Here is a 26,853-nt window from a genome sequence, read left to right on the forward strand (position 1 = left end):
AGAGTTGTAGACAGTCACCAAGTACAACAAAGGAACGGCAGCAGTCTTTTACAGTTCCTACCAAAACAACCAAAACATAATGCATTCATGCCAGGTCATAACCATAATTACAATGGCAATGACAACTTGTGACATTCTACTCTGAGCAGTTTACATCCTCAGACACAGATTTATGCGTTACTCTGGCAACACCTTCAATGCTGAAATTAATCTGTAGCAGTCCGGTAGTACAAGTCAGAGCACTCTAAGTTGTTTAAGTTCATTATTATTGTAATGTTATGTGCTTTGAGACAGGTAATTTAATGCCATCACTCGTGACAATTTGTAGACTTTTGGATGAGACATGGCTTTGGAGACTCTGAAGAGAGGGTGGGATCTTTTGGTTTTATGATCTTATGAGATTTTTTTGTCTCTCTGAAATTGCCTACCTTACTTTTAACCTACTGTGTAGTTATTCATTAATAATGGAAGAAAGAATGATGAAGAAAATAAAATAATTATTTGGTTGATGACTCAAGGTTGCATTAACCTTTTTTTCATTTTTTTTCCAGTGACAGATTACGCTTTGGGTGATCTGATTGTAACTTTTACCCTTGTCCATTCAATGGTGAGTGCCCTCTTGCTGACTATCAAGTTAATGCTCAATAGTGGTTGCATGACTACCAATTTCTGCTAGTCAACTTCTTATCACACCAATACTCGAGTTACTCGACTATTCGTGGTCCATGCTACTATAAATTAAAAGACGTGAAATAGGTCTTATCAATAAATGTTTATTAATTAATAGCTTAAATGCAACAATTCCATAAGTAAAATCTCCAAACATTATATTAATATCATTATATTTACATTTTTATGTAACATAGTGAAGCCAAATAAATAGCTGCACCGTCGAATGCAAACTATAGGCTACGTGCATGGCTTTCTAGAGTGTAGCATTCGATGGAACATTGTAACTGGGTTCAAAGAAAGTTGACCTGAATTCCTCTCCTGAAACAGCAGAGAGTGGTATTACATCCTTCACTATAAAATAGAGTCCTGCATTTTCACAACCGGGCTTCAGGACAATTTTCAGGTCATACCTATGCAGACTGGGCTTTGGACCGTAGGCTTCTCTTTAACATTTTAAACATCCATTAATGAAAATAAACTATGAGATGTGGCGTGCTGGTGAAAACAACACGAGACCATGCTCCCGCGACTCTCAAGACTGGCTTGCACTGTGTTTAGAGTCCGCGCCAGCTGCAGCATTATGAGCTTTCTTCAGCAGTATCAGTCTCTTTAGTGCAGCTCCAAGAGTTATGGCTTTTTTTTTTTTACAACTGGTCACTTAATTAGTTGTCTCTAATCAAATATCTTTCCAATTGTGAAAAAAAAGAAGTAGGCCTAAATGCAGATTTAAATCCAATCAACAATTAAGAAATTGGTCTGGGACGCATTTCAGATGAAGATCTAGTGTATAAATGACATATGTAAATTTTACTCCTGGCAAATTGTAAAAAATGAACAACAAAAAACATGTGAGCCTGTTATATGTTGTAGTCAGATATGACACAATGAGCCAACACACAAACGGCCTGAAGTGAAACTGAAAATAGTCTAGTGAAAAAATCTTGGTAACACTTCAGTATGGGGAACACATTCACTATTAACTACTACTTTTGCCTCAATAAACTCCTAATTTACTGCTTATTAATAGTTAGTAAGGTAGTTTTTGTAGCATTTAAGTTTAGGTACTGGGTAGGATTAAAGGGGGGGTGAAATGCTGTTTCATGCATACTGATCTTTTTACACTGTTAAAGACTTGGAATCCCATACTAAACATAGACAAAGTTTCAAAAGTTAAGGTGGACGTTTGATGGGAGTATTTCTTTGTCAAAAATACTACTTCCGGTTAGTCATAAGTTTCGGCAAGTTTTTTGAGATCATGCGTCCCCTTTGACGTTAATGGGGGTGGAATTTCCTTGTATGGGCCTTACGGACAATTCTACCGGAAGCGCGTGAGAGAGAGAGAGAGGGAGAGAGCGAAAGTAACAGGCTACGCCCATCAAAGCGCTGGCTCGTAGGCTGCGCTGCACAGGTAATGTGCACATAACAATGTCACCAAAAAAGTGCGTTTTTGGTTGCCAGACCAAGACAGTCCTGCACAGATTCCCCCAAAACCCCGCGTTAAGGCAACAGTGGATGTAATTTGCTTTTCTGGATCAGCAACTGAGTTGCGCGAATGTTTATATCTGTTCGCTGCATTTCGGTGCCGACTGTTTCATAAACAAGGCCCAGCTCGACGCCGGATTTTCCCAATCGCCTAATGCTGAAGGATGGAGCAGTCCCAACGTTAGAAGGGTGAGTGAGACTGCTTCAAATGTCTGTGTTTTTTTTAGTCCGCTTACTGTCTACACAAACCACGCGTAAACACACAAACACACGTGCACAACTGCACTTCCCACATGTACACCTTCAAAGACAAAAATACGACGATATAATTCAAGTATAAATATGTAAATAACACAAGTCGCTAAGCATATTATATAGTTAGTGTATAACTTGTACCACATAGAGACGTCCTGCTCTAGTCGTTTTTGCTGCTGCTCCTGTTCAACTGCAGCCTCTGGGTCTGATTCCGGATCATAGATGTATGGCTGTATCTGATTAAAAGCCATATTTTTATTTTGAATAAAGTTTTTTTCCCGCTGTTGACACAGCTTTACGACGCACTCGACTCAACATAGCAGCAGCGAGCACACGTCATTATTTAGCTCCGCTCACACGACACGCCCCCACCCGCTCGGCTTTTTTCGGAAAGACTCGGAACAGCGCATCTTTCTTATATAATTATTAAAAAAATAAAGACTTTTCGGAGATATGCAGGATGCAATGCTACTCTATAGGTACTCAAGATTGACATGACACTGACTGAAACTGAGTGTTTCACCCCCCCTTTAAGGGATGTAGAATAAGGTCATGCAGAATAATATGAGCTTTATAAGTACTAATAAACAGCCAATATCCTAGTTATATGCATGCTAATAAGCAAGTAGTTAATAGTTAATAAATTAACCTAAAACAAAGTGTTACCATAATCTTCACTAATACTAATGAGACTAAAAATTACCTTACTAGTGCTTAGGTCGCACTCTCATATTGCGATCTTTGATCTTGAAATGAACCGATTAATAAAATGCAGCTCATATCTTTTGCTTTCATTGACGTGAACTCTGTTAAATGTGCATATAGCACAGAAATTGAAGATCTGATTTATATTCATTTTGCAGAGAGGTGTAAGGTAAGACAACCTTTTTTTATTAGTTTAGATTGTGTAGCCCATTTTGTTTGCGAGCTGCATCAGCCGACCTCAGCTTGACAAAAACGCCTTACTGTGGTGGTGATAGTAAACGTTTAAACTAGCATTGTTATGCTTAAAGTGTTTTATATCTATGGATTTTATTATATGCAAGATAAGTCAAGTGTTGATTTGAGAGGCTAAATTGATCGAACATTAGGGCTGTAACGATACACCAAACCCACGATTCGGTTCGTATCACGATTTTTGACCCACAGTACGATACAAACCTCGATATGGGGGGGACAAAACAGTTTTATTCTGTACAGTATTCTGTAGCCTATTTTGCCATCAGTACCATATATCTGTATGGTCAATAGGCTACTGCCGACGTTTTCTTTGCGGTACCAATAGGCAATATATATTTAACATGAAGTATAGGGCCTCCTGTACATCAATACCAACAGAAGCGCCGCGTCAGACACGCTTCTGGTGTGCAAAGGAAGAGAAAACGCCACGCAGCCGCCCCGCGGATGACACGCAACAGAAGCCCCACGCTCACACCACGTTGCCAGCCGGTTGGGGAAGCTTCTTGAAACACTTACGGCAAATTGTGTGGGTCTTGTCAACTAAACGATTGCCATCCTTGTTCTCCACCGGGTAGCTGAAATGTTGCCATACTGCTAACTTAAAAGTTGGACCTGGACAGGAAGGATAATTCTGGGATTTGGAAGGGGTGTGTCGCGATTCTGCCTCCTCACATCGCGATACAGGTTCGTGGACCTGCGTATTGCGATTTCGATTTCATATCGCATATCGTTACAGCCCTATCGAACATGGTTCACTCAGTCAGCCGCTGGACGCTTGCACATCACTTTAATAAACCTGTTAATAAACCGGTCTCCGGCGCAATAACGCCGATCTTTCAAGTATTCATATTGTTGTGTAATCGATGCGCCATCCTAAATAAACTCGTCTCTTGCGTGATACCCAGAAATTTTGAATATTCCTATCTAAAATGAATTATGACCTGTAAGGTTGCCAGAACAATAATTATACACTGTTTGATAATAGGCCAGAGGAGAACTGGTACCCCGACTGAGACTTGTTTCTCCCAAGGTTTATTTTTCTCCATTATGCCCTGATGGAGTTTTGGTTCCTTGCCACTGTTGCCTTTGACTTGGCTTGCTCATTTGGGGACACTAAAATTATGATCCAAGTTATTCAACTAAATATACAAATAAAATTAATTAATTAGGTCATATTTAATTCTATAAACTATAATACTGATCTGCCAACATTGTCGCTATATGATAAATTAAAATAAGCTGAAAACATCACTGTTTTCTCCAGAACGACTGTACAGCCAAATCAAATTTTGTTGCAATATTTTCCTGTTTAACACTGTGAAGCTGCTTTGAAACAATCGTCATTGTAAAAACGCTATATAAATAAAGTTGATTGATTTAAAAAACAAAAACTTTAACAAAAAAAATTGCTCCGAACATTTTTCTAATAAAGAACTTAATAAAGAAACAAAATATAACTACTTTGACATTAAAAACAAAGCTGCACTATTTTTATGGCTGCAGCAGACAGTGTGTATAGTGAGTATAAAACTGGGACTCCGGTCAGACTTGGGCCGAGAATTTTGATAAGCTGTCAGACACTGGCCAGGCTAGGGCCTGAGTATCTCGGGTCCAAGCAGGGTTTACCATAAAATCCACAAGTAAATCTGTTATTACCGGTCTTCTCTTCTCTGTAATCCAGCATTTACAGAATTCACCAATGCTCATTTGCTTCGTGGTGGAGGTCTCACTAACATTTGCCTTTGTTGTTGGATGTTTTAGTCGTAGGTGGTTGTGCGGAGCTGTTGTACTGCTGTTGTATTTTAAAGTATTACAGAGTAGGCAAATTAAGATATTTTTGTCATTTGTATTAATTACTTTGTGTCCATTGGTGAAGTTTGTTATTTTGAATTAATTTATGGTTAAGACATGCTTGAGTAGTTAATTGTTTCCGACAGCACCGACTAGTTGGTTGAAGCAGTCGATCTCTCAACTACTCGACTAGTCTATGCATGCCCTAATGCTCAATAAATGGCTTTTTTGTTTACAAGCTTTTTTTGATGTCTTTCTTTGGTTAAAACACTGATTGAAAAATAACATGAGAGACATGAAACTGTACAGAAGTTGGACTGTATCTTTCAACATATTTTCACAGATATGATATTGACATGAGACACAATGACATGGTCCGTTATACTGGTTAAAATAGCTGATTTCTCTGGATTTAAACTAGAGATGTACCGATGTATTGGCAGCCGATATTTAAGAAGGAATGAAAAAGGCGGCTATAACAAACGGATGGTTTATTAATTAACTGTCTGAATTTAATGAACTACGAAATTTGTCAAAGTTTTGCAATATATACTAGTCTTTAATGTACACAGTGAAGTATATGCAGTTACTTAACTTTTTTTTTTTATTACTGTACCAGGAAACTGTTAAACCTATTTAAAAAGCACTGTTTAATTTCGTATCTTTGTTCTGTTTGCTCAATATTTATGTATTCATATTTGCCTGCCGAATGTTAAATGGATCCAGTTCTTTAGAAATGAATTGATAATGCAGCAATAAACTAGCTAGTAGACTATTGTCACAGGGTGTTTTGGTGTTGGTTCATGTTTAATGTTTTTGATTTATCATGTTCACAGTCATGTTTTGTCATGTGATCCTGCGATGTGCTCCCTTGTCTTGTGTTCTGTTGTGTCATTGGTTTATTGGTTGATCATTGTTCACATTTGTGTCTTGTCTAGTACTTAGTCTTTGTGTATTTTAGCCCTCATGTTTGCCATGTGTCTTTGTCTGTTATTGTGATTGTGTAATCTGCTATCGGTGGGTTTATGTTAAGACAAGTATTTTGTTTGTTTTGCCAAGCCAAGTCTGTTTTATGTTTTGATTTAAGTGAATAAAACTGCATTTTGGTTCACTACAACTTGCCTTCAGTGGAGACTGTTACAGCTATAAGTTAATTATGTATTTTTATTTATTTTTTACTTTGCTGATTTAAAAGATGATCAAAACACTATCTATTTTAAAGAAAAAAAAATCAAATAAGAGGACGTGACAAATATTGTTATCGGCCGGTGCATCCCGAATTTAAACATTATTATGGAAACATTTGGAATAATGTAGGAACACAAGTCAACAAAATATTTAACATTGTTCTAGTGTTTTTGGGGTATTTTAATTAAAACAATCTTACATATTATGCCTTCAAAATAAATATCCTCTTTAATACAAAAATAACATTTAATAAAGTTTAAAAATGTCTCATTTGGATTTGTGACATCACACATGCTATGCAGTAACTAACCTAAAAGTAAAGTTTGAAACAATTTGATTTTGCAGCCAGCTTGACTGGTTAGTTGCTGCAAAGAAAAAAAAAATATATTCAGAAATTGGACATCACTAGTGTCAAGCTGGTTAGGATGCTCAAACAAACAGACCAATGTTTTGATAGCACCAATGTGTTTACTCTTTATGGAGAATTCAACCTGTGAATGGTTTACAGTAAATTACCTCTGCATAATAGGCTGTATATTAATATAAAAGAAAAAACATTTTGTCAAACTTTAATTCACCTTTTATCAAGTCAAGTCAACTTTACTTACATAGTGCTTTTTACATTGCTGATTGTTTTAAAGCGGTTTCACAGTGTTAACAGGAAAATAATGCAACAGAATTTTATTTGGCTGTACAGCCGCTCTAAAGAAAACGGTTATGTCATCCAGCTAATTTCAATTGTCATTTGGCGACAATGTAGATCAGTAATTTAGTTGATAAAGTTAATTTAGTTTAGTAATTCATTTTGAATTTTCAATTCAATTTGACCTTTTATGCATTGCATAGTCAAATTTGAACTACTAAAATGTAACCATATGCCCTGGAATTCACATTAAGAACACAAGTTCACCTGTTCTGAGTTAAAAGCCAGCTTTCCATTTACTAACCTTTCTCTGAAGCCAATGGGGTAAAAGATAAATGTCACTGGTGACCTATTGCTAGCTTTGAACTGGCTAGCAGTTCCTAGAGGGATAAAAGACATGAGGATATTGTGTGTGCAGGGTACATACAGCAATCCTTAAAAAAAAATTACTACTTTTTAATACCTTTTTTACTACCTTCAGAATATTTTTTTAAAACCATCAAGACACTGAATTGCAAGTGTTAATCATCAACTAAACCTTTCTATTATTTACAGATTTTGACATATATAACATACAAAAAAGAATAGATTTAGAATCGACACCAGGAGGAAATCTGTTATAAGTTGTCATTCAGACACAGTAAAATAGATCTCAACATTCACAAAGGTTGGTTAAGGAGAAGCATTACTGCATACACATTTGATTTCAATTAATAATTGGTAATTCAGCAATAAAATTATTTAGTGTTTTTTTTCCCAACAACAAAGCCTGAGCCAAATATTACATTTCTATAACTGTGATAAGTTGTTGAATTTAACAAAATACAAAAAACTATTGCTGTCAATCGATTAAAAACTTTAACTAGATTAATCACACATTTTTCTGTGACGAATCGCAATTAATCGCAATAAAAAAGAAATGTTTGTGTACGTTTTTAATATTTTTTTTAATATAATAATTTCACAGTTAATCAAATTAATGTAGAAAAAACATAAAGACAGTATATTTTAAATACTTGTGTAAATGGCATCTTTTTATGAATGAAGGCCAGTAGCCTATTACTGATATTTATACAGCTACTGATTTATTATTTTTTTTTTTTTTTTACATTTATTATTAGGCTCCAAAAATATAACAGTTTTTAATTTAAGTAAACTTAAAACAATGCTAACATAAACCCATAATAAATGTCATGTTTACTCCTGCCCTTCCTGTCTGAACAGTTTGAATATACAGAAATGTAATAAAGTTATCAGTTATATGCAGTCTGCACTGCATAAACTGTAAATTAAATAGTTAATCCTTATTAAAGCTACAAAAGTTATGTAGTCAAGAGCAGCGAGTCATTTTCTCTGTTCCCTGACAGGAAGCTTTATTGGCTGCTGTCCCTTTAAGAGCAGACAGACACGCGGATCTCACTGTTTATATGGATCGCGCCTCATTCTCTCACAACTCTTTTTGTTCATTTTAGACTTTATATAAATCATTCTAGATTGCTCTTATGAGGATAGTGGTTGAAGATATGCCTTGAAGCAAGTCTAAAATAAAAACGTAAGCCAGCCACTTCTGTTGAGCGCGCAGTGTTCTGAGTTGATGCCGAACGACCACTGAATATGACGTCAGCATCAAACATACATTGAGATGAAAGTTCTTTGATTATGTGCCCAGATATGCTAAAGCCCATATTTAAACGAACTAACGCAAACGCAGATAGAATTTCAATCAGAATAGGACACCCGATAGTCTGAAAAAATAATACCTAATTTGGAAAAAAATAATACCTCTGAGACCACATTTAACACTTTTAATGGCCTTAAATTTGACAATTTGGATTTATCAGTTTTTAATACTTTTTAAAACCCCGCAGACACCCTGGTGTGAGGGGATAGATGGTCAATGTAAAGCCACAGAGACGCAGATCTTGGACAGTTCTGTTCATTAATATCTATAATAAGGGTTTCAAGAGGTATAAATAAATAAATAAATAAATAAATAAATAAATAAATAAATAAATACTAGTCTTTCTAAAAGACTGCTATTACATTATACTCATCAAAATCAATACCCACAATTTTGTAAAGAAGAAATATTTTAGGGGTTATGATTATCTTGGAAACCAAACAATTTTACAAGCTACAAACAAACCAGCCAGTTAGTTATGTATGAGAAATGGAAGTCTATAGTGGAAGTTTGTCATCAGAAGTAAATACAGAATATGATCAAGTAATATGATTATTGCATCTGTAGCAAATCTTTTGCCTATTATATCAGTGATCCCAATAGCAACAGGGAAATAGTGTTTAAAACTGGTAATGCTCATCAGATAGCAAAATTTAGTAAAATTAAGTAGAAATTTTAATTCTGTTTAAAGAAATATTAAGTAATAAATATATTTAAATATCTTAACATTTCTTCAACTATATGCACAATAACTACTGATTTACTTTTCATGTTATTTTGAACTTCTTATTTTGAAATTACTGTCACTGTGTCAGTCACAAACTAATGTTTTATCATGAACAGTGGTCAAACATCAATGCTGCAGTCTTAACATTTTCTAATGTAATCTTTTTATGGTAAGAATTACTGTTAAGGTAGGATAACTGTTAAGACTGACAATGCTGCATAAAGAAACAATTTGAATCAAGCCAAAACTCACAAAAGCTTTCCAAACGCTCCAACTAGAGACCACAAATGCACAATAACATGTGCAACAATTTTCCTGTTATTGTAATGGATATTGGTAAAAGAATTCTAAAACTACGAATAGGATAACAGGAGAAAATCTGTTGTCTGCAAAAACATACAAGGTTCACATAAACACATTCACTGTGTATTGGGTCTTAAAGTAACAGCAGCCTCAATATGCAGTAGCTGATATTGTGTGTGATTTAAATTTGCAAAGATTTCAAACATTTCTATCACATTGACATTATTGGGTATTGTTTGTAGAATTGAGGGGAAACAATTATGAATTTAAATAAATTTTGGAATAAGCCTGAAAAAAAAATAGAAAAGAATATGAGTGATGACCTTTCTCAATACTCAACTTCCGTGGTATGTTTGTGGCTGCCAAGTTTCAGCTATAGAAGCATGCAACATCCGGTAGGTTACGCTTCCTCACTCTTATTGTTTATCGTGGGTATCACATCAAAGGCAGCACGATCATAAATATTAAACATGATTTGGAATCGTGAAGGCTCTGATCAGGTGCCTCAAAATAATTGTAATGACATCACATGATATAGTATTTTATGGACAAAAAGTAATTTGCGACAAGCCTCGAATTGGGCTACAGCCCCCAAACACAAAACGGGCTTAACATCTTGTAGTGTGATTGCTAAGGCTGGCCATACATTTCATGCACATACCCAAGCTCAATCAAATCACACCTGAGCCCACTTCTTCAAGTGAGCCATGTCAGTGCACTTCACACTAATCAAACAACCTTTGGGGGTCAAGGGTGCTTGGACACGGTTCAGATCCTCTAGTCCAAGTACACCCTTAGAAAAACGGTCAATGAAACTGGCGAGTGGTATTTGCATGCCTAGTCCCTCCCTCATACAAATAGGTGTATAAGATGGCGGCATGCATCCACTCATTAGGTTTGTGCTGAGGAGCCAAGATGGTGTCATGTCCATTCAGCAGTAGGCTTGCTGAGATAGTTGGTGTTAGCCGCAACACCGGTTACATCACTTGCCCGACTCATTTAGAACTCTCCCATGTATTTGTTTTGATCTTGTTATTGTTCTTTCTGTTTTGTTGACAAAATCATGATCTTGAATTAGTTTGCGAATAATCTTCCATGTGCATATATACAAAAGATTATAACAAGACTAATGAGTCAAAACATTACAACATCTTTTTTGGCAGTAATCAGAACATAGAGAGTTCTAATACACAGGGCACATTCACTCTAGCAGCACACACAGAGACACTAGACACATTCACTCTCTATTGAGAGACCACAATAAGTGCAAAGTTCTATCCATATTGAAAAAAACAAAAAATAAATAAAAAATACATTTAAACCATAAAAAAATTAAATAAAAAAACCTGTTACACTTAGTGCTGAACTGTCTTGAGCAGGAATGGTCATACAATCAGATTACACCTTCTTAAGAAAATATTTGAGAATTGTAAACACATTTCTTAACTTCTTTCTTAAAAAGAATTGTGTGAATCCAGCCTCAGTACTTCAGATATGCAGTCAGTCTCTAAGACAACTTATATAAGGTGAATTTCTTTTTTTCCAATCTATAGTCATCAACTTGCCCTGCTAATAGAACAGTAATACAGAGCAAAAATAAATAGATACAGTACACATCTTTAAAAAACAAAAAACAAACAAACAAAAAACTTCCTAACAGCTTCAAATGAGAAACTGCTTTGTTACTGAGCCCAGAATGGTGACATATAATTTTTCCCCCTGCATCAGTGGTGCACATGGCATCATTGTTGCTTAATAAAGACAGAGGCAAGCATTGTGTCTAAAGCAGAACATTAATAGCTGCTCAGTGGGCTTGGAATGACCTAAATGACAGAATGCCACCCAAACTCAAGCAGAGAAACAAAAACATGCACATAAAATTAAAACATGAATGAAAAACAATATAGTTACAATAAAACATTGTTTAACAATGTTTAGAGGTGCCAATTTAGACCAACTAATTGTTTAAAAATAAATAAAAAAATCCAATAACACAAATTCTGCTCATTTGAGTCAATTTCTTACCGATGGAATGAACCATTCATTCAACCAGATCGTCAAAAAATGGAGTCATTCAGGAGCAATACAACAATAGCTGTGTCAGAAATCTGCCCCATTCCCTCATATAGTACACTATTTTGTAATGGTGTCCAAAAAAAATCATTTTAGAGAATCTCTTCGTTACTAACCCTCTTTACCTTGTGGAGGAAACGGAGACTGACATATGGGGTATCACTTGGGAGCCCTAATCACCTTTTTTCTTTTTTTCTTTTTTATAGAGTTTTAAGGCATATTCATACTAGGCACTGTTGTCTTGTTCGGCAGCGGGTGGTTCAAAGATGCAAGATTTGTCAAAGATGTTTGATTGGTTCCATGCTTGCCTTCTTGGATCCTGAGTTGGACTGAAGGCTATCTCCTTCACCCCACTCAAAGTGTATGCTGCCTCAATATATGTATATCACAAAGTCGGTTGAGAAGCATGACTCTACCAGGAGTGTTGCATCTTCCTGGGTGCCAGAAACGTGTCAAACAGTTAAATCAAAATAGACCTCCCTCTATACCCTCTTGAGACCTTGCCCCATTTGACCCTTTGGCATCAGCAGAGCTAAATATTTTGTCAATGAAGAACCGCACTGGCATTTTGGATATATATATATGTGTGTGTGTGTGTGTGTGTGTGTGTGTGTGTGTGTGTGTGTGTGTGTGTGTATATGTGTGTATGTGTGTATGTATGTATGTATGTATGTATGTATGTATGTATGTATGTATATATATATATATATATATATATATATATATATATATATATATATATATATATATATATACACACACACACACACACACACACACACTAGGGCCGGGACTCGATTAAAAAAATTAATCTAATTAATTAGAGGCTTTGTAATTAATTAATTGAAATTAATCGCATTTTATTTGCATATAAATATTTGACCTGGAACAATGAGAAGTAATTTTTCACATGGATTTTTAGTATACCATTGAATAATGACTGAATACATAAGCTTAATCAACAAAATGTTGTTTATTTATTTCAGTCCAGCAGACCAGTGCAATGTTTGCCATTAAGTGTAGCAAAAGCGTATTTGTGATATTTGAGGCTCGATGTGCTGCGGTGATACACAAATTCCTTGTTGTATAGCTTGCACACAACCATACTCTTGTCGACGGTTCCATCCTTTCGTTTTTTAAAACAATATTTCCCATCCACGGGGCCAAGCAAAGCGGTCTCATCAGCTTCTTCGTTCATGTTCACTATTGGTTTGTTGTTGTCGTGACTCGTGAGGTGAGCGCTAGTTGGTGTTCCAGTATAATCGGTCCGTCGAAACTCATTTATTGAAAAACGTTCCGCGGTGCAAAAATAAGTGTGGTTAAAATTATGTTAGTTATTTTTTTGCGTAATTAATTAATGCGTTAAAGTCCCGTAGTTAATTAATCTTAATTAACGCGTTAAAGTCCCGGCCCTAATACACACACAAAAACACACACACACACACACACACACACACACACACACAATCACACACACACAGTATATTTGGCATTTTGCATAGAGTCCAGATCTGGTGGCACCCACGTGGTACTGAGACACTTTGAGGCTTTGTGCCCAAGGTTCCTACCACTCCCTTTAGGGACCAGGTGGAGAACCTGCAAGCGCTGCCCCTAGAGGAGGCAGACCTAGGCCTGGCCTTGATCTATTCCGGCTGCGCTCTGTGACTGTACGTGGGCATAACTGAAAGCTTCAGGACCTCAGAGCAGCTCTTTGTCTGTTACAGAGGCCAGCAGAAGGGAAAAGCTGTCTCTAAGCAGAGGATTGCCCACTGGAAAGTGGATACCAACGCATTGCCTTACCAAGCACAAGGTGTGCCCTGTCTGCTATGGGTGCAAGCTCACTCTACCAGGAGTGTTGCATCTTCCTGGGTGCCAGAAGAGCATCTATTATATTGCCGTTGTATCCCTGAGAACCAGTTCTAGGCTGGGTACTATATGTGCGACCATGACGGGATCCCATATGTGCATTTTCCACAGTTGCTCTGAAACGGTAGTCTGTGTCTCTACCTGAGGAGCACCCTCTTTTCTGATAAGGCTCCTAAAATCTCCTTACGGTCCTATGGAGTTAGCCAGATATACTCCACGCAACTGCAGCATTCCTTTTTCAGTAGAAAAGGCATGCTTTCCCAGTGTTTCCCGTAGTCCTTGATTGGGTAATGCGGAACAGCAATGATGGACATTCTCTGTGTTAGCTCGGTCTCATCAGCTAAGAGAGATCAGGAGGCTTACACAGGGCACCGGAAGGGGGCAGCAGTCATGACATGTTGGTAGGAATTCCTATTCATCCGTTTCCAACGTGGTGACGGAAGTGGCTGACTGAAGGTGAGCATCTCGGTTACGTATGTAACCCTCATTCCCTGAAGGAGGAAATGGAGACGTCATGTCCCGTCACCACAACTGCTGGACCCCGCCTGGCAGCCGTTCACCGGCTCAGGCTCCTCAGCAAAAACTTAGTATTCCATTGTAACTGCTACTCATTATGTACCATTATGTGTATGTGTGTGTATTATGTGCAAGGTGCAGTCATCGCATACCAATGTGCATTGGCTCGATTAGTTACACTCGAAGTAGATCAACTTCTCCAGCGAGATTCCTATTCGGTCTCCGACGTGGCATCTCTGTTCCCTAAATGAGGGTTTAATACGTAACTAGACTTATCTATAAAAAAAACCCTTGCATTTTTGAGTAACTATCTGAAAAGTGTCATAGAACTGGCTTTTTAAAAAGTTTTATACTGTTGTCTGAGGTCAACTAATGATGTTTGTGTGTTTTTACATTCAAAAACATCTAACCAATAAGTAAAAGGCAATTTTCAACACTGGTTTTGAGGCTCTCTCCTGAACGCTGGGTTTTGATGGGCGTGCTGCACTGGAGACTTGGAAGTAAAAGCCCATGGCTAGGATTGGAGAAGATTTGCATATTTAATGAGCTTAAGCTCCCCTGTCAGTTCACATGAGGGAGAGGAGAGATTGTTGTGAGAGTGGCAACCAGAATGATTTTCTCGATCACAGGGCTCATAAACATCTTTATCAAATAAACACAATGATTTATTTCTCATCCACTCGCAATTGATTGGACTATTATTTTCATATTACACATAGCCCGCACGATATACGCGCAAACCGTGTGCGCGTTTTTACTCACATAAGTGTGTTGCACCATTCCTGTCAGATTCAAATCCAGCATCGACCAGAGATTTGTTTACAAATGATTCCGCAGTGAAATTAAGTGAACATGTCTTCCCCACGTGAGTTGGAACTTCAATAAAAATAAAGTTCAACTACACATTCCTAATAGGGATCTGAAGGAAGCTCATGCAGCGACTGTGTTCTTCCACAACCAGGAATAGCGCAATATCTTGCCATCTTCCTTGGCATGTTTATTGTTGTTGGCTATCTAGCACGAGCCGATCACCTCCATGAGTTGGTGGGTGGGGCTACTGGATTAGATGTGCTGTAGAGGTGTGTTTCGTAGCACTATAACATAAGAATGAAGCACAAGATCGTTTGCTGGGCCTGGTGTCTATAAAAGCTTTTCTTTGTCTAACAAAGTAGCTTTCAGCTCTGAAACTTAGAGGATATTCTTATATTACCCTGACCTTTTATATATCAAAAGCTCAAGGGAAAGTTGATTTCTCAATTCATCACCCGTTTAAAAACAAAAATTTTAAATATTTTGACATCTTCATTTTTTTTTTTTTTTAAATCTTTTGATTGATCCCATATGGAAATGTAATATATGTATATATTTTCCTATATCTGAGTAGTGATGACATATATGTTTCATATAAAGCAATACATTATTAGCACATATATTTCTCATGATATATGAAGATATAGGTTTATACCATCTATGAAATACCCATAGAAGAATTATTATATATATAAAAATTATTTATATTATGACTTTGTATATGGTACTGTATATTAATGCAATATATGTAAACAATATATGTCTAATTTATTTACGTAAGTTTATTTAAACAACATACTGTACATTGTAAACATTCAGTATGGTTATAGGATTTTACATGGATTTATATAGCGGTGTTTCAATCCTGGCATTTCATTCTAGTTTGGTTTTGGTTCAGGCTTCAGACATTAATGCTCCATGTGTTTTTTTTCTCTCCGTTGTGAGCGTACAGTATGAGCATTTGCTTGGTCTCGTGTGAGCAAGTGGTTTTGCTTGGGCAGTATACAATCTTTTGTCCATATGTTGGGTTTGTTTTATCAAGTGGCTTGAGCTCATCAGCTGTGTACTTTCATGTTTTGTTCTGTGTAGCATGTAACTGTTACCCTAGTACAGAGATGGTTTAAGGTTGCAAGTAGCATAGGAGAGGCATGGCGATGGAGTATGGGTGAAAATGCCTAGAATCTCATTAGCTGGGTCTCGAAGTGAAGGGTGCGCATTTCGAAGGCTGCGCATTTTGAAGGCCGCAGACACCTCCAATTGCTAATCAAAAGTATAGCAGGAATCATGGCCAAAATATGCCAAAACGCGGGGGGCAGGCTGTAGAAATATTGCTAAAGTAAAGACAACTTAAACCTGTGGACTATATTCTACAAACAACCCACAGCTACAGTGTTAAAGTAGCACAATTCAAGACTTGGCAACACTGAACCGGGCATAGTTAAATGGCCAATAGCAGCTGTGTGACAACTAACAGCAAACATTTGTGCAGGGATTTTAAAAAGAGTTGTTTTTATTTTATTTTTTATGAAGCTCACAGGGGACTCTGTTATGGGGCTTAAAGGGGGGATGAAACACTCAGCTTCAGTCAATCTCATGTCAATCTTGAGTACCTATAGAGTAGTATTGCATCCTTCATATCGCCGAAAAGTCTTTAGTTTTATTATATTCATAAAAGAAATATAGGCTGTACCGAGTCTTTCTGGAAAAAAACGAGCGCCTGGAGGCGTATCGTGTGGGCGGAGCTAAAGAATGACGATCGCGAACAAAGCGGTGACGTCCTCAAGCGTGGAGAAACCCATGGCTATCTCAGCTAATAGATATATGATCCAGAATCAAATCTGAGGCTGAAATCAATTGAACAGGAGAAACAGCAACAGCAGGACGTCCGTCTCTGTGGTATGTACTGTATTTAGTGGCCGGTCAACATTTGTGTGTGTTTACTCGCAGTTTATGAGAACATGATTCGGTTTATGGACTATTGTATGCGACTAGACCTTAGCAGTAGCAAGCAAAACGGCACGTCAGACTAGTGTAACGTTATACATAGAACAGCAATGGAGTAACGTTAGCGCATTTGAATGACGAAGAACGCGATCGTGTCGTTTACTGATGTTTACTCATACGACGGTAGCCAACAGCACAGACATTTGAAGCAGTTTTACTCACCGACTGCTTCCGAACCTTTATCGCTGGGACGCTCCGTCAAAAACACACTTCTTTGGTATGATTTTGTGAAGTCCTGTGACAGCAGTGGTGTGGAAATCCACTTTGAGACGCGACTGAAGCGATGTTGTGAAGCTTACCGTCATTTCTGCGTTCAAATCGGTTCAAATGCAGCGCTGCCTTCCCGGAATGCTGTGCTGAAGCGTTGAAGTCGCTTGATGTCACTCATAGGAATAAAGTGGAGTGTGGCGCGCAACATAAGTGTTCACGGACGACTGGATCTGCAGCTGAGCGATTTCCTCTCTCGCTCTAGTCACGCGCACCCTACCGGGAGAAGAGCCCCAACGGCCCATACAAGGACCTTCCGCTCTAATTAACGTCAAGCCGAGCCATACTCGAAAACAACTCTCCGAAACTTGTGAGAAACCGGAAGGAGTATTTTTGACACAGAAATACTCCATCAAACGTCCAACATTAGTTTTTGAAACTTTGTCTGTTTAGGATGGGAATCCAAGTCAGTGTAAACAGTGAACAGTGTAAAAAGCTCAGTATGCATGAAACAGCATTTCACCCCCTTTAAGTGTGCTGATACCTACTGCTTATCTGTGTTGGATTGTGCCACTGCCTTAGCTAGGATTTAGGATTGTATATCTTCATTGCCTGCTGAGACTGGGGCTTCTACAACACACAGATAAGAGACTTGCCTTGCAGACTGTATATATTTTTCCCTCTATGGCATTTTGATTTGTTTGGTACACCTTCTATATATTTTTTGCAGTTTTTTGTTTATTTGTGTATAACTTTAGTTTTTTGGGTTTGAGTTTGATTTACTGTTTCTTTACCTTCCGTGCTGAGCTTTGATATTCACAATGCTGGATTTCGTCCATGTGCAAATTGTTACTTTTATATCATTCAGTGGATCAATAGATACAATTTATTTTCACTCCCTCATTGAGACTCTTACAGTTATTTTTAACACAAACTATTGGCAAAAGTGAATTCCCCTTTTTAAGGCTCTTATTCTAAAGTGAGCCAGTTACAAGCATGAAGGCGTTTGTTTATGCTTTGATTGTTTATTTTTTAATCCTCCATCCCTTGCCTCACCTGACAATAAGTAACATTACGAATATTTAATATTTTAAATGTCATTTGTTTTATACATACAATCTATGCTAAGTCTCTACAACTTTTGACAGTGATAGTGATTTGTCACATATATAAATTAAACATATAAAATGTGGAATAAAGATATATGTCAATATATGGAATTTCTGACAGCTGTACATATATGTGCATTTATGTTTTTGTTCTAAGCATATTAGAATATTACATATATGAGAACTATATGTCATAATATGTATTATACATGCATAAACACATATGGGATAAATGTATGTCAATATATGGAATTGTTCCAATTTCTAATAGGTTTCATATGTTTTTCCTTTATATCTCACACACACACACACACACACACACACACACACACACACACACACACACACACACACACACACACACACACACACACACACAACTATCTTTCCGGGGACTCTCCATAGACATAATGGTTTTTATACTGTACAAACCATATTTTCTATCCCCCTAAACGGCCCCTGCCCCTAAACCTACCCATCACAGGAAACATTATGCATTTTTACTTTATCAAAAAACTCGTCCTGTATGACTTATAAGCCATGAAGATGATCTCAGATTTTACATTTGGTCCCCACATTGTAATATAAACAAGGGCACACACAAACACAATTTCATACACATATATTTCCGTATGGGATTTGAATAAGGACAGATACAATATACATAGATAAAACTGAAACAGCAGCCATTTCAGACAAGTATCATAGTGCTTGTAGCAAAGACTAATTTGCAACACTAGAAATTGGGTTAAACCCATCCCCAATAATATTCACCCTTCTTCTAAAGCTGTCTATTGTTATAGCTGTCAATGTCTAATATTTCATCATAATGTAACATCTTTGAATTAATTTGAGAATAAAGATAACTTAAACCAAGATAATTCAATTAAATAAATGGCATATAATGTAATGAATTTAATTAAATTTAAGATTCTAAACTGAAGATTTGTTTTAGCGATATACAGTATTCATACAATCAGTTTTGAATCTAAAAATGTAAAGAGGTTACAACTCAAACACGGTCTAATCTAACTAACTAAACTCAACCAAAAACAATGTTCATAGAGAATATCAAACCATAGAGAATGTCTGTCTTTCAAACTGATGATTTCCAAGACACCCAAACAGGTTCACACAACTGCTGGAAAATCCTGCTCAAAGTATTTAAGGTAGTCTACAGACAAATACCATCTCCTTCCATACAGTTGAAAAATCACATCATGCTCAAATTGAAATCAAACTTACGATATTCACTGCCAGGTCTCCTCCACAATGAAGGTGTAGAATAGACGTAGAATTTCAATTACTTTAGGTTTAGAGGCAGCAGTGGTGTCCCACCCCTTTCAGAACAGACAACACATCACTTACGGCTCAGCTAGGCAGAAATGACAGCTACAGTACACACACACACACACTCAAAGCCTGAGTCCCACGAAACACCACAATGCATAACAGAGAGAGAGAGAGAGAGAGAGAGAGAGAGAGAGAGAGAGAGAGAGAGAGAGAGAGAGAGAGAGAGAGAGAGAGAGAGAGAGAGAGAGAGAGAGAGAGAGAGAGAGAGAGAGAGAGAGAGAGAGAGATGATTTCCAGTTCACCTGAGAACTCATTAAGACAAATCAACTGCGTTGTAGAGAATAACACTAATGATAATGAACTGTACTGTTGCACAACACACCCTGTGTGCTTTTGTGTTTTAAAAACCTCTAATGAGTTAAACAGGTGGTTGTTTTGGAAGAGCACACAAACAAACACTAAGAAGTGACAAACAGGAGTATATACAGCTCACAATATGCTAACAAGCTCTCAGCAAAATCTTTGCTGTTTGTAATGTTTGTTGTTTGGAGGATGTATCATTGAATGCATATGATATCCCACAATTCTGTGTATGAAGTTCAATGACTGGTGGAAAACTAAAAATGTGCGACTATCTTTACGTCTTTCTTAAAAAAAATTTTTAAATATACTACAAGTAATGTTACCTGTAAACAGCTTTCTGAAGTGATACTGCTCTTTAGATTTACCTAAGGTAAGGAAATATCCAAATTTGGTAGACAGATATCAAAAAATGGCTGATTTCGATACAGTGAGAAGCAAGCATAACCAAAATTAAACACTTATTGGACACTATATGCTACTTGCTGGCCCTCACATGTGAAAGCTTGGCTTTACACTAACCAGAGGAGACAGCGCGTAAGGTCTCTCAATTTACCTCCAGATAATCCAGTCTGTTAATCCATTTAGCTGTTTTAAAAACAACCCAAGGTGTGTGTGTACTCTCAGCTACTTATGGCTCAAAACATGCATTTTTTCTCACCTCCCAATATGGGATTTTTTGTGTGCATTGATTAACCCTATTGTCTTGTAGTGTGTATGCTCTCAAATGCTCTCAAGTGCTGTTGCTGCAGACTTAAAAATAAGGAATCATAGTGTACAGCACACTCTGATCCCATGGGTATTTGTATGTATTTTACGTACAATGTGGTTCTACTAAATATTTAATTATTTTTAAATCAATACAATTTCTGTCATTGTTTAACCATTACTTATGTAATATTTATTCTGTTTTCTGAAAATGCTATGAATAAAAAAAATGACCATAAACATACCATGAAATTATCATAAAATTAATCCATTTTATTTGTGCACTGTAATCCAATTTTAATCAAATATTCTAGAGGTTTTTTTTTCCTTGAAATCCCCCTTGAAATGGTTCTCATCTGTGCTTGAATATGTTTATAAAATCTGGCAAAATATTGCGAAAAAATATTGCATAAAATCTATAGCGCACAAATACATGAGCTTATATGGAAGAAGCGCATTTGACATTGTGGAAAAAACTGAATCAAAATGTATTAGCCTTTTTTCCGTTGTGTGTTCCGAGAGAAATTTGTCTCTCACCATCACATTACAGTGCTTGTACTGTAGCACTGTGCGGTCACAAACGAGTGACAGTGCGGCCTTATGCATTTTACTTTCAGTTTAGAAGTAGCAGCATTTTTTTTATTTATTTTTTTTATAAGAAGTTAAACAAGTTAATACATTTTTTACTTAAGAAGAAAATAAATGGTGTTATTTTGTGTTATTTTATTAAAAAGGTATTACTGAAGACCCGCTGAAATAAAAACTCAGATTACCGTAGATATCATATTAAGTGTGCAGCCTATTTTCATCTTGACTGGCTTGATGGGAGTAAATCACAAAATGTTGTGTTTTTAATGTGCCATGGTCAGTAAAATCTGTATTTTATAAGAGCCAAGCCGTTTATCAAGAACGCTTCTCGGGTACCAAGGATCGGTCGTTAGATCTACACAAGACTTATCATATCTCAGAGACATCCAAGCCCGTGGCAGACGTCAGAAAAACTGGCAGAGGAAAGGCTGCTCTCAAGTTAAAGAGTGCTAAACACCCGCTGACCACCTGGCTCCAAAAACGCCAGATAAAATTGTCAAATAGGTGCTCTCTTTATAAATAAACCACAGATTTAATCTTTAAACAAGTTCATTCACATCTAAAAAAGTCTCAAATCTACTGTTTGTGACACAATAACCGTAGTATTACAATTTTTAAATTTCGTGGAGTTTCTCGTCCACTATGGCCTGCCGGTTGGTGCAAGCTTTGCTGGTTTTAATGTATACTGTTATAAATATTATATTTAGCTAGCTACTGTTATGTTGTAATGCTTAATATTTGAAACAACCCAATAAATTGGTTAAACATCTTACAATCATTTGTGTATTTAAGATAGGTTGGTTAAAGTTATTTACGATGATTTTTAAAAACATTCTTTTCGTGAATATGAATACTTCTTAAATTTTATCTTAAGAACAATCATAAGAAAAAAAGATAAGAATGTGTGACCAACTGACCAATTTCAGCAGCAACTTCAGCAGTGTAGGGGGTGAGCTTTAAGATTCTAGAGAGCATTCTGATTGGACAGAAGATTTGATGAGAAGGTGAAGTCTGCGATGATGTCATCAAAATCTGTCATTCGTTTTAACGGAAGTGAGAAACTGTAAGTTTTGAATGCTTATACCTCCTAAATGCAAAAGTTGTCATTGTTTTGGAACATACCAGTTTATTCATAACTTTAAAGGGTTACTTGGCTTTCTATCAGTAGAAACCCTGGAGTAGAGTCGAATGATCATGCTCAGTCATTTACCTCAGCTCATTCATCACGATGAATGTAATCTGACTCCTGCTGTTTGTGCTGTGACTCCCTCAGCGGTTAAATCACATTATATTGAACAGACACGTTCCGTTTTTAATTGTAGTGTCTGTTCTCTAACTGAACTGATTTTGTGAAAGTGAACATGGTGAAAAAGTTATCCAGTCACAGTGATTCAGTAGTGGTGGCTTTGGGAGTGGCCTCGTAGGGCAGCAAAGCATTCTGGGAATTGTTGTCTTTCATCCCAATGAGACAAAAATACATTTTCTCTTTTCTCAGTATAGAAAGCACGAAATTCAAAAATAATTTCACATTTCGAATATATTAATGACCCAGTTTAAATACAGATACATCTTCCCAGTGCGGAAGTACCGCTTTAAGACTAATTTAAGGCTTATTTGTTCAGTGTTCATGCAAATAAAACACACACGCAAACACACACGTTTTACACAAATAAGCAAATAACCAATGTGTTTTGCTCTTTTGCAACTAGATAACACAAACTAAGCAAAACACAAACTAAGAGGGATGAAAATTTCCATATTTTGTCCTCATCGGTTCATTACATTTAAATTTGACTTTCAATTTAGAACAATTTTCAAACATGCAGAACACTTCCAAATTTTCCACAGACTTCATGTTACTGTTCAGAATCCTGGATGGACATTCAAGACACTTTAATCTTACAGTTAAATCAATTCATTGACATATCTACTTAATTACTGATATAATGTTACCAGAGGGCAGTGTGAAATGTGAATCAAGATAATCCATGATTCTGTTTACCCAGGGTTTACATTTACCCACAGTTAACAATTTCAAGTGTGAAAGCCTTATTATCTACTTTGTATTATGGCATAACTTTCAATTAACTTTTGATTGGGGTGAAGAGATATGACCAAAATCTTAAACCCCATACCATGGCAATGATTCGTGTCACCAAATGTTAATTAGATTTTCACTACACTAAATAGTTATAAAAAATTAAAAAACAAAAACAAAACATATGACAACTTAAATTAATAACTCATACAAGTATATCCAATTTCCCCCACCTACAGCAACACAATAAATAGCAAATATCAAGTGATTGATTGTTTGTATCTTTGCAAAATGTAATAATAATATCACCCAGCTCCAAACGGCTAAATGTGGACAGTTAATAATATAACAGTTATTATATTATAATTTATTTATTATAAAGAGATTGTGTTCTTCATATAAAAAACATGTTTAAATGAAAAAATTAAGATAGGGTTTGTAGGTAGCTGTCAGCACAATGTGATGCTATTTTAGTCTGAAGGGGTTAAGGGCAGTGATGCCAGTAACGCGTTACATAGTAACGCATTACTCTAATCTGACTACTTTTTTCCAGTAACGAGTAATCTAACGCGTTACTATTTCCAAACCAGTAATCAGATTAAAGTTACTTATCCAAGTCACTGTGAGTTACTATTTTAGTCATTTTCCTTTGTAAAAACCAACAGCTTATCAAAATTCTCAGCCCGAGTCCGGCTGGAGCCCTTGTTTTTTATTTATTTATTTTACTTTTTACATTGTTGCAGCCATTAAAATAGTTCAGTTTTGTTTTTAATGTCAAAGTAGTTATTTTTCGTTTCGTTTCTTTTTTATCCTAATTTAGAACAACGTTCAGAGCAATTTTTTGTTTGTTAAATTAAAGTTTATATAGGCAAGACAATTCAAGAGTTGGTTTGAGAGACTCATGCGGTTAACTCACTGGGTCGTCACATAAAAAAATTAAAACTTTAATTTAACAAACAAAAATTGCTCTAAACATTTTTCTAAATGAACTCAATAAAGAAATGAAACGAAATATAACCACTTTGACATTAAAAACAAAGTAGGCTAGTTATTATACCACCACAAAGGCATTTCTGACGAGCTGAGGCAGGCTGATAGATTAGCCTATTGCTCGCAACGGCGCTCAAAACAACGAAACGGGCTACACAATCTAAAAAAAAAAAAAAAGGACATGCAGGTTGTCTTATAGCCTACCTTAGACTTCAGCTAAATTAATATAAATCCGATGTTCAATTCCCGCGGTATAGCCTATGCTCATTTAACGGAGTTTACATCAAAGCAAAAGATTCTAGCATTTTATTCAGCAGCCCATTTCAAATTCAAAGATCGCAATATGAGAGAGAGAGACCTAAGCACTGGTAAGATCATTAGTCTCATTAATTTATATTGAAGATGATTGTGTTTTGTGTGACTTATTTTAAAGTTTTGTTTACGGCCATATGCGTTGGCTTGCTTTACTCATTTGCAGCGATGTAGCAGTAGCACCGTCATATCTATCTGACTACACCATAACACGCTCTCACACATTTATTTCTTAATTATTTGCCAGGAGTAAAATTTACACATGTGGTTTAAACAACCAGATATATTTACATTTGTCCGGTTTAGTTTGAAATGCTTTCATGCACCTTCTGAATCGGTTTGTTTGAGTGATCAGAATTAAATACGTCTCGAAAGACTCTCGGAAGGCATTTAGGCCTAACGTTACTCCTGGTCATTTAGCAATCCGATAGATACCTGCTCAGAGAAAACGAATGAAGGAACCGGTTGTAAAAAGGCCATAACTCTAGCAGCTGCACTGAAGAAACGGACTCTTTAACCCTGCGCGAGCCATTTCTCGACAGTGGCGCAAGCTATCATGGTCTCATGTTGTTTCCACCAGCACATCTCATTGTTCATTTTAATTATTAAAATAAATATAAAACGAAGGAGAAGCCTAAAAAAGGGGCGTAAAAAAGTCGGGGCCGTCAGGCTCTGGCATAAATGCAATAAAGTGTGTTGCCAAAAACAGTTGTCATTTCTATTTTGAGGCGGCAGGGGTGTTGTCGGCAACTCCTGAATGTAACTAATAAAGTAACTTGTAATCTAACTTAGTTACTTTTAAAATCAAGTAATCTGTAAAGTAACTAAGTTACTTTTTAAAGGAGTAATCAGTAATCAGTAATCAGATTACTTTTTCAAAGTAACTGTGGCAACACTGGTTAAGGGACAGTTGATGGATTATAACTTACACTCATCAAACCTATTGTGGCAGCACATAATTGTATTCATATCTGACCAACTCTTTTGACATTGTATAGTTCACTTTGACTCCAGAGAAAACAGGAAACAAACTCAGATGCTAAATAAATTAGAAAAATCTGACATACAATGCTAGAGGTGAAGCTGACATATCTACATACTTGTGACAAAAATGTAAATTTCAAGTTTATGAAGATGCCGTGTTTATGTTCACTGAAACAATGATCAAACCAACAAAAAATGATTAATCGGAAAGACGTTTATGGTCAACTATATATGATAATTGCTTTCTGTTCTGCCATAATATGGAATTATAATGATGATGATGGTCTTATCCAAAAGAGTAATCAGTTAAATGTTTGCTTTGGCTGTGAGAAGTTTCTCTCAACAATTTATATACAAAGCAGAGGTAGCTTCTTACCTTCACCCATTGGGACGTCATGGGCCGTGCTATGGGATTTCTCTGGCATGGCACTGAGGCCTCACTCCTGTAAATCAGAGTAAAATAAGATGTGAACATCTCATGCAAACTCACTCTCTGACAGTAGATGGTGCTTATGGAACACCAGCAATATAGCATTTCCTTGGAAACACTACTTTAATAGAAATCATATTGAAAGAAAATGTAATTGAAGCATTTCTGAAGACATTCAGTTCCTTCCAACATCAGGACTCCAGACTGTGAATAAAATGGTTGCATTTGCGACCAAAGATATTCATTTGCGAGTGATAGTTTTGCTTAGATAGCCATTGGTGACTGTTCTGTGATTAGCAGCCTATCACATCTTTTGTTGTGTGTTGACGAAATAAAATGAGACTGAGAAAGTTACTGTGGAAAAAAACTTCATTGTCTGAGTGCCAAAATATGCGTCAGAAACAGATGTCATGACAATATCAGGCTTTTTCAAAGCACTCATCTCTATCGAGAAACAGCGCTGATGGCTGTACCAGCATGAGAGAGATCAAAAGCAACGGAGACGCGTCAAAGAATGAGCATCCAAGTACTGTAAAAGTGTAGATGCCAACTAATCGGTAACAATTCTCGTTTTTAATTGATACTAATATGGATTCTAATTCTGTATTTTACTCTTGGCTGTTTTCTTTAACTGCCTGAACTCAGCTAGCTAGGGCTCGCAAAATCGCTAGCCCAATGTGCCAGGGCTATATGGTATCTTCCAGCCACCCAACCAAAATGTTTAGCGGCTCTGCCCTACCCGACTATTTAAAATAGTGAATAAAATTCCTTTCCTGTTTTGCATTGTTGACTCTCTTGACTTGTTATCTGAAGGAAAATATTGCGGATGTTTTTGATCATGCATGCCGATTTGTCCCCAGTGA

The 26,853-nt window shown here is 36.6% G+C and overlaps 1 protein-coding gene across 1 annotated transcript in view; it reads right to left on the minus strand.

The window, feature by feature from the left end:
* The window catches only part of plekhg3 (pleckstrin homology and RhoGEF domain containing G3), a 108,873-nt gene that overhangs the window by 57,132 nt on the left and 24,888 nt on the right, over positions 1–26,853 (minus strand). Inside the window, exon 2 of the mRNA XM_067417400.1 lies at positions 25,937–26,003. Coding sequence (XP_067273501.1) covers positions 25,937–25,985 — 49 coding nt within the window. The 5' untranslated portion in view covers positions 25,986–26,003. The remainder of the gene's footprint in view (positions 1–25,936; positions 26,004–26,853) is intronic.

Source organism: Pseudorasbora parva, chromosome 15 (assembly GCF_024679245.1).
Source record: "Pseudorasbora parva isolate DD20220531a chromosome 15, ASM2467924v1, whole genome shotgun sequence".
Classification (NCBI taxonomy): Eukaryota; Metazoa; Chordata; class Actinopteri; order Cypriniformes; family Gobionidae; genus Pseudorasbora; species Pseudorasbora parva.